This window comes from Monoraphidium neglectum, assembly GCF_000611645.1.
Source record: "Monoraphidium neglectum strain SAG 48.87 unplaced genomic scaffold scaffold01383, whole genome shotgun sequence".
NCBI classification, from domain to species: Eukaryota; Viridiplantae; Chlorophyta; class Chlorophyceae; order Sphaeropleales; family Selenastraceae; genus Monoraphidium; species Monoraphidium neglectum.
In genome coordinates, this window is record NW_014012245.1 from 1 (window position 1) to 14124 (window position 14124).

Below are 14124 nucleotides of genomic sequence, written 5' to 3' on the forward strand. Positions count from 1 at the left end.
GGGTGGGTGGGGGGAAGGGGCCACAGCAGACGATGTGCTGTGCATCAGAGGCGTCGGACGCAGTGATTACGAGGGACCAGGCATGTTGCAGATGCCCGGGCGCGTCGCGAGCCCCTGGCGCCTGGGGCGGCCAGCAGCGGCAGATGTGCATGCGTGGCTGCACCCAAAGCTGGCGCCTCCCTTTGGCGCACCAGGCGCGCGGCGCAGCATGAGGACACCCTGTCCCAGCCCCGCGTTACCCACCAGAAGACGTCTCCCTCCCTGACGTCAAACATGTACTTGTTGGCCGCGCCCACGTGCACCATGTAGCCGCCCATCTGGGCGGTTGAAAGTCGGAGTCGCCAAGGGGACGTGCAAGACAAGTGGCGAAAGTCTGGGGCTGGGATTAACAGGTGCAATCATGAAGACTTCGCCTTTACATGCAGTCCAGACTGGACTTCAAAGCTCGGCAGTGGCTGGGCCACGTCTGCATCCCAAGCTCTGGCACCCCGTGTGTTGTCTCTCTCAGATGGGCGGTTCAGACACAGCGCTTGGGGCGGGGCCTGCGAGCGGCTGCGCCACGGGCTGGGGAGGGGGGCGCAAGCGGCTCACTGTGTGCAGGACGCCCTTGGGCTTGCCGGTGGAGCCGGAAGTGTAGAGCATAAACAGAGGGTCCTCTGGGGCGTTGAAAGGGGATGGAAGGGCCACAAGACGTGACAACCACGCTCCAAGGTACGGCGGACAGCCGCAACCTGCAGCATCCGCTGCCCACCGTGGTGCGCACGCCGTAACCATCTTTTTCCCGGCCCGTCGCTCCAACCCGCCCGCAGGCGCCGCACGCGGACGTGCGGCCGCTCAGGCGCCCCGCCTCGCGCCGCGGCGACCCACCGGCGTCCAGCCACACCGGGGGGCAGTACTCGGGGCGGGAGGCGACCTCGTGGTGCCACCAAGCATCGCGGTGCGGCTTCCAAGGGGTCTCCTCCCTGGCCAGAGGTGCATGAGATGCCGTGACAGGCGAGCGATCAGAAAGGACTCACGTGTTCGACGTGCACAGAGCGCCAAGGCCGCTAGCAGGGCGAACAGCGAGTGCATGCACCACGCAGGGGGCGCCGTCGGGCGCAAGCTTGCGCTGCGCTCGGCCGACGGTCGCGTGCAAAGAGCTGCCCGGGGTGTAGCCAGACTTTTGGGGCCGCGAGGTGAAGTTGTGTGGCGGCGCTCGGTCCCCACCTGGGCAGGGCGCTCTTCTCAAAGACCAGCACGCGGGTGACCCCTCTGTAGCCAGCCTGCAGAGGCCGGGATTTTGTTTTCTGAGTGTAACACACGCCCCGTGATGGCGCTCTGAGGGCATGCAAGAGTTGCAGCCCGGGCAACGAGCCCCGCAGCGTCCGCTCTGCCATCTTGCATCAGAACGGCAGCACGCCAAAGTCGGAAACGCTGCCGGCCTGCAGCGTAGCGCTGAGTTGAGGCGGCCTCGCAGGCCATCCCTTGGGGTTCTGGGATGTGGTCTCAGGGCATTTCTGGGCCCCGTCCCTGGCCAGGGGGCCCCGCAGCACACCTTTTGCGCCAGGCTGAGTGACTCGTCCACGAGTGCCTTGAGGTCCACCCTCTTGGTGCCGCGCATGACGCCGCTGGCGGTGATCACCACGCGCGCACTGGTGCGTCGATGTGGGTGACGGTGGGGGCAGTGGTTGTGTGTGCGTGTGTGTGCGCGTGCGTGTCTGTGTGTGTGTGTGTGTGTGTGTGTGTGTGTGTGTGCACATGTCCCACTTGCAATTCCAGAGCTGATCGTGCCGTAGCCCCCTTTTGGTCGCCTTGGCGCTGCTCAAGAGCCCTCCGCGGTGCCTGCCCCCTGCCTGTAACGGCTTCCCGCCGCATAACCCATCCCTGACACACGGCAAAGCGAGAGGCCGTTCGGCCTCGTCAGACAACCCGCGCGCACCGGCAGTCCTGGATGCGCTGCGCCATGCTCTCCGGGCTGAACCCGGCAAACACAACATTGTGCACGGCTCCGATGCGCGCGCACGCCAGCATGGCGATGGGCAGCTCGCTGACCTGAAGGTTGGGAGTGTGCAACATGTGAAGATGTGTGCGGAGCGATTCATTGGGGGGGGGGAGGTGACAATTGTGTGATGCAAGCAAGGATGCTGGCGGTGTGGGAATGGCCTTGTCGGGCCGGGCTTCTCTTGACAGCAATTGACAGTTGAGCAGTGGCGCGAAGGCGCTTGCGGGGGAGGACGGGTGCGTGTGTGTGTGTGTGTGTGTGCCGCACATGCTAGGAGCAGCCGCACATGCTAGGAGCGGGGGACCCGACCATTCGCACGTCATGGCCAAAGCGCGGCAGTACGCCCTCGAAATCGGCCTGTAGCAAGGCCCCCAGGCGCTGCACCCCACCATCGGCATGTAGATGAGGACGGCGTCGCCCTTGGCCACGCCCTGGCCCCGCAGCCAGTTGGCCTGTCAACGGACAGCACAAGGAGCAATGAGGGCAGGAGAACACGACATCATGTGCCGTCAGAAACCTCCTGCAGCGTGATTGGCGCACGCCTTCCGTGTCTGTTTGCCGCAGCTGTGCTGACAGACAGCAGTGGAATGCTGGAAATCACCGGACTTCGAAGGTCGAGATGTAAAACCCATCTTCCCAGCGCCCATCTCCCCTGCTGCTGCCCTCCTGCATGCCCCACCCCACCCCGCGCCGCCCGCCCCCCTGCCCATCATGCCTCGCGTGCTGGCCCTACCCGGTGCAATGGCTAGTCAGACGCTCACCACTCTGCAGACCTCTGACAGCACCTGGTGGTACGTCATGCTGCGCTCGTGGCCCAGGTCGTTGCCCTCCGATATGAAGCACACGCGGTCGCCCTTGCCGGCGATTACCCACCTGGGGGCATGGCAGGGACGGGGGCGGGGCGGCACGGGTGGGCAGTGTGCATGCAGGCATGGACGCTGGGGCGCGCGCGTTCCCGGGCTCACGGCCTCGCTGAGCTGCGGGAAGGCCGCCGGCTCGCGCAAAACTTCAAAGTTCACCAGCCCCGTGCCCTACCCGGCCCTGCGCCGCCCACCCTGCCCCCCACCGTGATACTATGCGCACACAAACACAAAAGAGCGTGTGCACGAGGACACACAAATACACACACGCACGGATCCAAAAACACACAAGCTCACACACTTTCAAACATTTGCCCTGCATACACACGCTCCAGCGCCCCCACATCTTAACCACGCCCACCTGTCGAGGCAGTTGAAGGTGATGTTGGTCTGCGCCCCCTTGAACCATGTCGACCCGATGCGGCCGCGCGACAGGTCAAAATTGAACGTCGTGTGGTCGCGGTCCCACTGTCGCGTCCATACACGGTTTGGCGGCCAAGAGGAGTAGGACGGCATTTGCTATACATGCAGCGGTGGCCCAGAAGTGAGGACTTCAGGGTAGCCAGAAGGCATGCATGACAGGGAACTGCGGCCGGTGCTCGACCGGCAGCCACATTGTTGAGGGACCAGGCTTCACTGCTGCCAATCACTGGCCTGCACACCACACCCCCTGCGGCTTCTCTGCCCTGAAACAACATCGCACACGGCTGGACCTGCCTCCCGTGTCACGCTTGTGCATTGCCCTTCTGCCGTCGCCCCTATGGCTCAAATATGGCGCACCCAAGTGCGGGCCGCAGTCAATTTTGATCTCATGATGCAACACCACCACGTTCAGACCCCAAAATAACCAGCACGTGCAGACGAACACACACAATGCACATCAAACATGCAGGCATTCTCACACAACGCTGATACGCGTGCACACACACACACACACACACACACACACACACATGCACACACAAGCAGTCACATCCACGCAAATAGACACACGTGCGCACCTTTTTGTGCCAGTAGTACTCCTCAGCCTCCTGCGCCCAAAACCCAGCTGGGTCCTGCGGTATGGGAGCCAAGCGGTTCGCTGGGGGCATTGCAGCAGTGGCGCCGGGCCCCACCTGTGCCATTGGCCACGGTGGCTGGCGCGCTGCTGGTAAACGCTGCTTTAGCACGAATCCATATAGACAGCCAATTCCATGCGGCGGCAATGGGCATCACAGCCGGCAGTGCACGGCGTGCGCAACCCGTCGCTTGTGCTTAGAGAGGTGTGGGCAAAGCACTGGGATGGTCTACTGCAAGGGGTGGCGCTGCATACTTGGATCGAGCGGCGGTGCATCTCCTCATACTGCTGCCGATTGCGGACCAGCGGCGGCCTGTCGGGGATGGCCTGCCAGGACAGCACGGGGGTGGCCAGTGCTCAGATCAGCTGACTGTCCACGTCGCGAGAAGCACCACGGCGGCGTGCCGACCACTCCATGGCAGATACAGCCCTCCGCAAAGGACCCAGTTGTCTGGCAGCCTTGCTGGCTGCATCGCAGGGGTCCGTACATTCGATTGCTGATGCTGCGCACCTGCTGTGCTGTGTCGTTTGAGGGGCGAGCCGCTGCATCAGCACGGGCGAGCACATCGAGTGTGGAGTCTGAGGTCGGAGCGAGCTGCTTGCTCAGAACCTGGATACGATTCAGAGGGGCCATCTTGACGTTCGAGGGCACAGGCCCGCCTTGCACAACGAGCCTGGCCAAGGCGGAACGAGCTACAGTATCAGTCGGGTGCGAACGCTTCCCCCTGCTGCGATCGGGGTGGTGTGATGCAGTCAAGCAGGTGCGTATTGGCTACACAGGTAGAGTTGCGTGACTACCTGAGTGCCGGGCGGCGTCACCTGACCCCGATGCGTCACGCTTTCGGCACCCGCGTTGCTGCGTGCCCCGGACGTCAAAATCAAACACCGTGACGCTTCGGTTGTTGCGTTATCATACACCCAAATGGATGATGTGATGCGTCATCTTTACAGCTGTCTCCAATCAGCTAGAGGGGGGCAGCACAGGCCAGCTGCACAATGGCAACACACTCGGTCAACCCGGGTCGAAGCTGCCAAACATTCTAGTTTGTATCCAAGCAGCAAGAAGTCGCAGACAACCCCCGCCCCTCCCCCCCCACACACACACACACTCACACTCTTTGCACTGGTGGAACCTCCAATCACCTGTTCCACATCTTGATTCTGAACGGCCCGCCTTGTCGAAAGCTACTGATTGTTGGCGTTCTGAGTGGTGTGAGTGGCCGACTACGCGCCCGGCCACGGCACAAGATTTGAGAGCCTCTCAACACATGTTGAAGCCAGGACATCAGAACGCAAACGCCCCTGAAATCAAGCGCGTGTAAATGAATCTGTGCAGCGCGGCAACGTTGGATACAAGTGCAGCAACAAAATCTTGCCCTGCACCCTCGCATCATCAACACAAGCAAATGCCACTGCCCCTCCTCCACATTTTTATTCCAACACAAACACCCACATCTGGTGCCTGCAATGCTGACTTGATTTTTGTCATTCCATGGCAGAAACGTGACTTGCAGCGGGTCGCGTATCCGTGGGCGGGCGACCCTGCTCTGGGACACTCACACCACGCGTGCGCGAAGTCGTATCATATGACCTCGCAACGTGATTGAGAGTTGCACAGGTTTGAACAGATACGTACTGAATACTGCAGAGCACGCTGGATGCGGCGCGCCCTGCAGCAGCGTTCAAAACTGCAGTCAAGGCGGGCCCTGCAAGTGCTGTTCATTGTGGTTGAGGCAACCAGCGTGGTTACCCTGCCGTGCATGCTCATGTTATGTGTGCTGGCATCACAACAGAGAGCTAGCTCCCCAGATGTCTCAGTGCTATAGGAAGGTGCCGTCGAGGGGACGAGGAAGCAAGCAGACAGCATCCGACGACACTCTGCTGCGATTGAGTCGACTTCAACGCACCCCCAGGGGATAGTCCTGCTCACACACCCTTGAGCACTACCAATGGTCACAGAGCGGTAGATCAAATTTACGATGGGTTTCTTCTTGTATGGGGAGTGCGGCTTGTCAGGGAGGCAGGTACCCAAGGGTTCGCTGCCGCCACCGGTCAAGTGCCGTCAGCAGTGACGAGCGTGGCGGAGGCTTGTTCTCGGATCGGTTTCCCAGGCGTGTCTGCAACACATTCGCACTTTCTTCAGCATTCCAATAACACTGTCATACACTTGCACCTAAGCGACGCTGCACTCGATCACTTACTGTACACGCTCATCTTGCAGCTTGGGCGAGTCGCATGCACTCCTTGAATTTAATGCGAGCCATTGGCGCTCAGCGCCGGCTCGTCAGCACATGCCGCATAGTGGGCGAAACGCAGCGGCGCGGCCCTGTTGCGACGGCACGTGCTGCGGTCACCACAGAGCGCCACAGCGGTGACAGTGCTGGTGCGAGTGGCAATGGTGGCGGCCCGCAGCATCTGCCTGACTACGAGCATGTCGTGGACGCGGAGGAGGTGGGCCAAGCAGTGCCTTGGTTGCGGCGCGAGACGGCGAGTTGTTTACCAGGACTGTCCTTACAGGGCGGCTCGGGGCTAGCAGCATTCATGCAGTTTCGCAGCGAGCACGCGCCGTGGCTCATCCACGCCATGCCAGCAACCACGTTGTCGCCCGCTCCGCACCCCAGCCGAAAACTGCATGCTGTGCGTGTCTCTCCATTTTGACCGCTTCGGGCGGCTGCCATTCCCGCCCCTGCCTCCCGCCCGCGCGCCCCGGCAGTTCCGCAGCATGGGGTACAGGGTGGTAGACTGGATAGCAGACTACTACAAGAACCGCCTGGAGTCGCTGCCGGTCAAGCCGGACGTGCAGGTGCGCGGCAGCTGCCTGACGGCTTTGTTCCAGGCCACCCCTCCTCCCGAGACACACCCAGCACCCAACAGCAGGCGGAGCTGGGGTTATGGGCCGACCCGGCCCCGTGTCGGACAGGCAAGTGGTCAATATAAGCCCTCACATGCGGTCCATCGGCCACTGCAGCGGGAGTCTCAGAGTAGGAAGATGTGATGACTCGCCACGTCCAGCTGCAGATGCCGCCGACGCCCGGCCACCCACCCGCGCCGCGCAGCCCGGGTACCTGCGTCCGCTGCTGCCCGAGCACGCCCCCGAGGAGCCAGAGTCATTCGATGATGTCATGGCGGATATCGAGGCCAAGGTCATGCCGGGGGTTGTGCACTGGCAGAGCCCGAGGTGGGGCCATTTTTGAGTCCGAGGATGGGGGGCTCTTGTCGTGAGGCTCGGCGGCACGGATGTGGGTGGATGGATGATGGGATTGGGCATCGCATCCTTGACGCAGCCGGCGCCAGCGCCGCTCATGGGTCTGCCATCGCAGCCTTCCACTCGCATGCAAAGGCACGTCCTGCTGATTTGCGAGCTGCTCTGCACCACCTACCCTTGTTCAATTGGTCCCCCTGTTGGCAGCTTCTTCGCATGGTACCCTTCGGCCACCTCGTTCCCTGCCATCCTCGGGGAGATGCTCATAGGTGAGATTCTGCGGGGCTTTTCAGGCCGTGCTGGTGTCTGACGAAGAGGCGATAGGGTTGAGAGGCAGGGTAGCCAGAGTGGCAACAGGGGTGCTGGTGCAGTGGTAGCTTCGACCCAACCCTAACGTCAGGGCGTTCAGGCCAGGCAGCCATGCATGCGTGGGGTGTGTGTGCGGTCGTGTGTGTGTGTGTGTGTGTGTGTGTGTGTGTGTGAGAGGGTGTGCTTGCGTGCGCGCTTGCGTGCATGCATGTGCGTGTGCATGTGCATGTCGATGTGCACCTGCGTGTGCGTGTGTCTGTATGTGCGTGTGCGTATGTGTCTGTTTGCATGCAAGCGCGATCATCAAGTTAACATCTGCTCTCATCTTGTCCCCTCCCACCCCCACCTGCCTGTCCCTGCCCCAGGAGCCATCAACGGCATCGGCTTCAGCTGGCAGAGCTCACCCGTCGCAACAGAGCTCGAGATGGTGCGCGCACACGTGATATCCACATTTGCTGGGGTTTGACTCCAAAATTCTCAAAAACCAACAGCTGTGTACACAGGGGAGCCTTACATCCTCGGAAAAGCATCCCGTCCACATGCAGTGGCCCATGTTGCACGACGCCGCAGCCCTTTGCATTAAAGGTTTTCAAACATCCGGCTTCCAACTGACGCCAGGTCACCATGGACTGGCTGGCCCAGCTCTGCGGACTGCCCCAGAAGTTCCTTTTCTCTCGAGCCGCCTCGGGCCCCGAAGGCGTAGCCGCCGCGGCAGGCGCCGCGCCCCGCTCAGACATGGCCGGCGCGACCGCGGACGCGTGCGCGGCGGCGACGGGGTCTGGGGGCGGCGTTATCCAGGGGACGAGCAGCGAGGGCGTGTTGGTCGCGATGCTGGCGGCGCGGGCGCGCGCGATGAGGGGGCGGCCGCCGGAGGACGCCGTCCGGCTGGTGGCGTACGGCTCGGACCAGGTGAGGCAGAATGTGTCACGGATCGTGCGTTGAGAGGGGCAAACGGGGAGAGGCGAGGCCAGCGCGGCGGGGGCCATTTTGACGGGCGTGCTGCTGGGTGGTTTTTCGTGTGTTGAGGACGCTTGAGCGACGATGAGGCTGGGTGCAGCGGCGCAATCGCGCGCAGCTGGGGCTTCGGCCGCCTGCCTTGGCGCTCGAGCTCACCCAAGGCCCTGGTAATCAGCAGCGCCACCCAGTGTAACGCGCGCTGGTGCGTGGTCACAACGCATGACCTGGAAATTCATGATGGCCACCACTGAGGTCACCATTACGCTGACACCATCAATACCCTCTCCGCTGTGCGTGCCTTGCAGACACACTCCTGTTACAAGAAAGCAGGCATGGTCCTCGGCCTGGCCCACATCCGCGCGCTGCCAACCTCGGCCGCCTCGGACTGGGCGCTCCGGCACGAAGATCTGGAGGCCGCGATCTCCGAGGACAAGGCGAAGGGGCTTATCCCATTCTTTGCGTGCGCGAGCGTCGGGACGACGTCGTCCTGTGCGGTGGACCCGGTGCCAGAAATTGCAAAGGTTTGCGCCAGGTATGTCGTGGGGGCGCTGATCCACAGTTGGAAGCGCGGGCGCGGGCCAGCGGTCGCGCTGCGGGCTGGCAGCCGTAGCAGGGTAATTGACTGTGGAGGTTGGAGGCGTTTGAAGTATTGCAGGCAGCGATCCCTGGCTGTGTTCATTCTTGTGATTTCTCAAAGCAGACATTCAAGCCTCCGCACACCCCAGCTCCTCTCATCTCACCTGCATGCACGCGCGCGCACACACCCACATATACTACACACACACACACACACACACACACACACACACACACACACACACAAACGCATGCAAAAAAACATACACCCATGTGATGTGCACCCTGCTGCCTGCCTACCCCCTTCATACCCGTGCTCAGGCACGGCTTGTGGACCCACGTGGACGCCGCGTACGCGGGCTGCGCGGCCATCTGCCCAGAGCACAGGAGCCTCTTTGCTGGCCTGGAGGCTGTCGACTCATTCCAGTTCAACCCCCACGTGAGGCTCAGGGGCCGCAGGGCACGCAGCTAGAGCACTGGAGACAGGGGTCATGGTAGCGTATGCATCCTCAATCACCAGCGTTCCGTATTTGTTGCGAGCGCAACATGCCAGTTTGCACAATGCAATGCACAGCGGTCCAGCCCTGTTCCCCTGATTGTGACCAACAATTAGTGTGGGCATCAGAGGCACTGTCACATGCAGTCCACACACCTGAGCTTTGGACACCTCGCACTCCTGGGTTCATCCTCGACCCTTGACCACAGAAATGGCTCGTGACTACGTTTGACTGTTGCGCCATGTGGGTGGCCGACGCGGGCGCTCTCAAGGAGGCGCTGTCGCTTACGCCCATCTACCTGCGGACCCCGGCCAACGGTGCGCAGCAGGGGGCACGGGCGCGGCCCCAGTGGGATTTGCACGCTGTAACCTGCACCAGGCACGATTCTGCTGCCTGCTGTGTCTCAACTCCAGTCTGCCCGTCCCCACATCGTCACACCTGACATCTCATCTAGACTTGTGCGTGGCTGCTCCAATGTGACAAGCCTAGACTTTTGACAACTTCAGAGCTGCACACAGCATCCTCAACGTGAACAAGCATCGGCCCCTTGTTTGCCGTGCTACTGAACGACCCTCCACCCATTCCCCGCAACAGCCAGCCCCGACCATCACCCCCTGGCTGCCAGTCAGTGCCTCCCTCCACTTCACCCTGAGATCATGAAAGCGGCTGCACCGACGACGACGCCACTCCTGACGCCTCGACAGTCTTCGAATATTGCCCACCTCTCGCCCCACTCCTCCCCTAAACCTGCGCCCCCCAAACCCTGCCAGGCCTGGACTATAAGGATTGGCAGGTCCCACTTGGCCGCAGGTTCAGGTGCGGGGGCCACAGGCCACGCCCGGGCCCATCCGGCGCCCAGGCCCTGCACCCCTCTCAGGTCGCACCGTCCCGCCCTCCCCGTTTTAGAAGGGGCAGCAGTTTGGCCGCCGCTTTGTTTGACTTGCAGCTGACGTGTCTCACATCTTGAACCACAAAGTTGCGGCCTTATGCGGGTGCCCTGCTGCCATGCATCCCACCAGGGCGCTGAAGCTGTGGATGGTCCTGCGCATGTATGGCGCCGAGAAGCTGCGCGCCCTCATCCGCCATCACTGCGCCATGGCGGCCTGGCTAGCAGACCAGGTGGGCGGCGGGGCGCGTCACATGAGGGGCTGCGGTGGTCTGTGGTCGGTTCTGGTGGTCGCAATTGATATCACCTGTGGGTTTACGGCCAGCCGCCTCCCATGTGTTTCTGTGGGGTCGCTTGCATGAGGTTGGGAGCCCCGGAATTCAGATTGCAACATCCACACAGCTACAGAATATACTGCCCAATCCCACCCTGTGTCTCGGGACCGCCTGATTCAATTCCTGCGCGCTGCGGCCGTCGCGCCCGCCGGTGCCCCCAGGTGCGCGCTGACCCGCGGTTTGAGGTCGTCGCGCCGCCGCGGCTGGGCCTGGTGTGCTTCAGGCTGAGGGATGCCACCAACGCCACCAACGCACAGCTGGCAGCGGCAGTCAATGCCACAGGTGGGTGTTGCACGGCGGCTGGATGTGGTTGCTGTGCTCGTGGGATGCTGCATTTTGGTACTTGGCCTAGGGGAACATCATGGGCGGGCGGCCACAGCAACACGCAGCACAGACACTCACACACAGCCACAGCCACAGCCACACACACACACACACACACATGTGGATGCGTCCACGGGCACACGCGCACGCACACAAACACGCGCAACCACACACACACACATACACACACGCACGCACGCACGCATGTATGCACGCACGCAAGCACACAACCACACACACGCACGCACGCACACAAACACACTCAACCACAAACATGCACACAAACACGCGCAACCATGCACACGCACACAAACACGCGCAACCACACAAAGCACACAAACGCACACACACACACACACACACACACACACACACACACACACACACACACACACTCACACACACTCGCGCGCACGCACGAACGCACACGCAACCACACACACACACACACACGTGTATGCACACATAACCACCCCACACGTTCACCCTCGTCCCACCTACCACAAATTGCACCCCTTCCTCTTCAACCCCACCCCCAGGCAAGATGTTCCTCGTCGCAACAGAGCTCGACGGCCGCACTACCCTGCGCCTCGTCGTCGGCAGCCCCCAGACACAGCCGCGCCACGTGTCCGCGGCCTGGGACCTCATCCGGGAGCAGGCGGCTGCGCTGCTGCAGCAGGAGCTGACTGGCGCGGCGACGGCGGCGACGGTGGCCGCGCGGGCTGGGTGAAACGCAATTGAGGGTTGTAAACGGCTTCATGCGGATAGATCACTGGTGGTGAGACGCAAGCCTGGCAGGTTCACGCGTCTGATGTTGGGCTGTAGTGGCAATCATGATGCGGCGCATTAAGAAGGGTCGCAGCGATTGGGGTGTGAGCAGGCGGCAGCACCAACCAAGTGGGTGGCAGGCTCCAGCAAAGGAATCACCACATTGAGACATGTGCATGTGATTCCGATAGCTAGCATCAGCAGCTTCACTGAGATGATGGACTGGGTGGGATTACACAGTGATATGTAATGCGCCTGCGTGCAGTGAATGCGGTTTTTTGGGCGGCAGACGACATGGCGGCAATCCTAATCCTAATCCATGGCGGTCCTTGCAGCAATGCATCCACCAGCTTGACCTCATTTGACCGACGGCAATCCACAGCCTCAGCCGGCTGACCCCTCAAGAGCAATGGCAGCGCATGTGAGGCTGGTGGGCAGGTGCCCTGTAGGCTGCCGTGTGGCTCCACATTCATGCACGTGCCGTATGATACTTTTCACCACCACTACCGCCCCAGGTGACGGCGACCTTGCACCACTGACAACCACCACCGACAAGGCGCCACAAACAAATGATGTTGTGCGGATACCTGCGCAGCAAACATCAACGTCCTCCCATCTCGCGGTGATTGTCGGGCATTGAGACTGTAGATCGTCTGACGTTGACACACGCATCTCTCGCACCAGCACTACAGCGTGATGCAACATCTATTAAGACGCAGAATGCGGCTGCCAGCCCGCGCAGCTGCAGGTCGACCATCTGCGTGGCAGCTGGTGCAGCACCAACGCCGGGGCGCCTCTGGCGCCTGCCGCGCGGCCGTGCAGGCGGCAGGCACGCTGCAGGGCCTTCTAGATTGGGCAGAGAGCAACAAAACTGCCACCGACAGAGTCACGGTGGCCGCCAGCATCGTAGACGATGCGCCGCTGCTGGTCGCAGCGCGCGATGTCTCCGCCGGCGAGGCGATCCTCACCATCCCCGACGCAAACTGGGTCAACACTGCAGCCGTGGCCAAGTCCCCGATCGGCCCCAAGGTCGCGGGCCTCGAGCCGTGGCTGCAGCTCGCGCTGCTGCTGCTGCACGAGCGCCGCGGCGGCGGTGGCGGCGTAGGCGGCGGCGCCGCGCCGGCCGCGTTTGTCGCGTCGCTGCCGGCGGCGCTCGACACGCCGCTGTTCTGGAGCGACGACGAGGTGGACCTGCTGCAGGGCACGCAGCTGCTGCAGCAGCTGTACGGCTACAGGTGGGCCGCGGCGCGGCGCACAACATCGCACAAGTCCGCCGGTTTGACCGGATTGACCCATGCGCTGCGCCGCCTCGAAAGACCCCTGTGGGGGTTGGCGCGTGTGCAACGTGTTATTCAACGCCTTGTTATACCCCCAAGCCAGTGCGCATCCTCCCGTTCCTCACCATAGGCCCGTCCCCCACCCTGCCGCCAACCCCTGCGATTCCCCTCGTCGCAGGCAGTTTTTCAGGCAGACGTTTGCTGACATGGAGGAGGGGCTGTTTGCCCCCGACCGCGCCCTGTTCCCCGCCGACGCATACACCTACGAGTCCTTCGTCTGGGCGGTGGCGACGGTGCGCAGCCGCACGCACGCGCCTCTGGACGGCGGGGCCATCGCGCTGGTGCCGCTGGCCGACCAGGTGAGTCATGAGGGGTGGGGGAGGGGGCTGATGGCAACACGATTTTGCGGGGCGCTCGGCGTGATGAGGGTGAGCTTGGGGGCACGCCTTTGTGCTGCTCTCCTTGAGACTCGGCTTGCTTCTGCTGTTCTGGGGATGGAGATTTGCAGCATGCATGCATGCTGACCGGCCCGCCCGCGCGCCCCCGCGCGTCCGCAGCTGCCGCACCGCCGCGCCGCCAACTGCGTGTGGCGGGCGAAGCAGCAGGGCCTCTTCGGCCGCGGGCAGTCCCTGGTGGTCGAGGCGACGCGCGCCATCCGCAAGGGCGAGGAGCTGTCGATGGACTACGGTCCGGGCAAGCTGGACTCTGGACTGTTGCTGGACTATGGCGTCCTGGACACCACTTGGCCCCAGGTGCGGCGGGCGGTCCGCCCCCTTGGCCCACTCCAGGAGCTTTCCATCAAACTCTTCATGTGCTCTGGCGCACCACAGGCTTAACTTTATGTGGTTTACACGCAGTGCATGCATGTGAGAATACCAACCGAGGGGACAACCCACAATGTAACCACCTCAGGGCGGTTACAACCTGACCCTGTCGGTCCCGGATTCTGACCGTTGGCGCGACGACAAGCTGGACGTGCTGGAGCGCAACGGGCTGTCCGGCACCACGAACTTCACCGTGAAGAAGGGGGAGGAGCCGTCGCCGGAGATGCAGGGCTTCCTCAGGCTGACGCAGCTGTCGGGTGCGGGGCGGGTG

At 62.4% G+C, this 14124-nt stretch overlaps 4 protein-coding genes across 4 annotated transcripts; 3 read left to right on the top strand and 1 right to left on the bottom strand.

Annotated features, from left to right (window-relative positions):
• Window positions 1-66: 66 nt before the first annotated feature.
• On the bottom strand, window positions 67-3357 carry MNEG_7680 (acetyl-CoA synthetase; the record flags this gene model as incomplete). Its single annotated transcript, XM_014043844.1, has 10 exons — window positions 67-121; window positions 244-317; window positions 592-656; window positions 868-962; window positions 1207-1262; window positions 1535-1631; window positions 1919-2031; window positions 2371-2433; window positions 2755-2854; window positions 3203-3357. 10 exons carry the CDS (start codon window positions 3355-3357, stop codon window positions 67-69), a joined length of 873 nt encoding a protein of 290 aa, XP_013899298.1.
• A 3173-nt stretch (window positions 3358-6530) lies between these two features.
• On the top strand, window positions 6531-8559 carry MNEG_7681 (aromatic-L-amino-acid decarboxylase; the record flags this gene model as incomplete). Its single annotated transcript, XM_014043845.1, has 6 exons — window positions 6531-6701; window positions 6955-7076; window positions 7308-7369; window positions 7775-7836; window positions 8028-8318; window positions 8485-8559. 6 exons carry the CDS (start codon window positions 6531-6533, stop codon window positions 8557-8559), a joined length of 783 nt encoding a protein of 260 aa, XP_013899299.1.
• Window positions 8560-8698: 139 nt separating this feature from the next.
• MNEG_7682 (aromatic-L-amino-acid decarboxylase) lies at window positions 8699-11714 on the top strand (the record flags this gene model as incomplete). Its single annotated transcript, XM_014043846.1, has 7 exons — window positions 8699-8898; window positions 9264-9381; window positions 9648-9756; window positions 10210-10255; window positions 10459-10558; window positions 10822-10942; window positions 11524-11714. The coding sequence occupies 7 exons, from the start codon at window positions 8699-8701 to the stop codon at window positions 11712-11714; spliced, it is 885 nt and encodes a 294-aa protein (XP_013899300.1).
• A 447-nt stretch (window positions 11715-12161) lies between these two features.
• MNEG_7683 (rubisco large subunit N-methyltransferase) lies at window positions 12162-13865 on the top strand (the record flags this gene model as incomplete). Its single annotated transcript, XM_014043847.1, has 5 exons — window positions 12162-12173; window positions 12575-12987; window positions 13208-13388; window positions 13587-13781; window positions 13860-13865. 5 exons carry the CDS (start codon window positions 12162-12164, stop codon window positions 13863-13865), a joined length of 807 nt encoding a protein of 268 aa, XP_013899301.1.
• Between the last annotated feature and the right edge of the window lie 259 nt (window positions 13866-14124).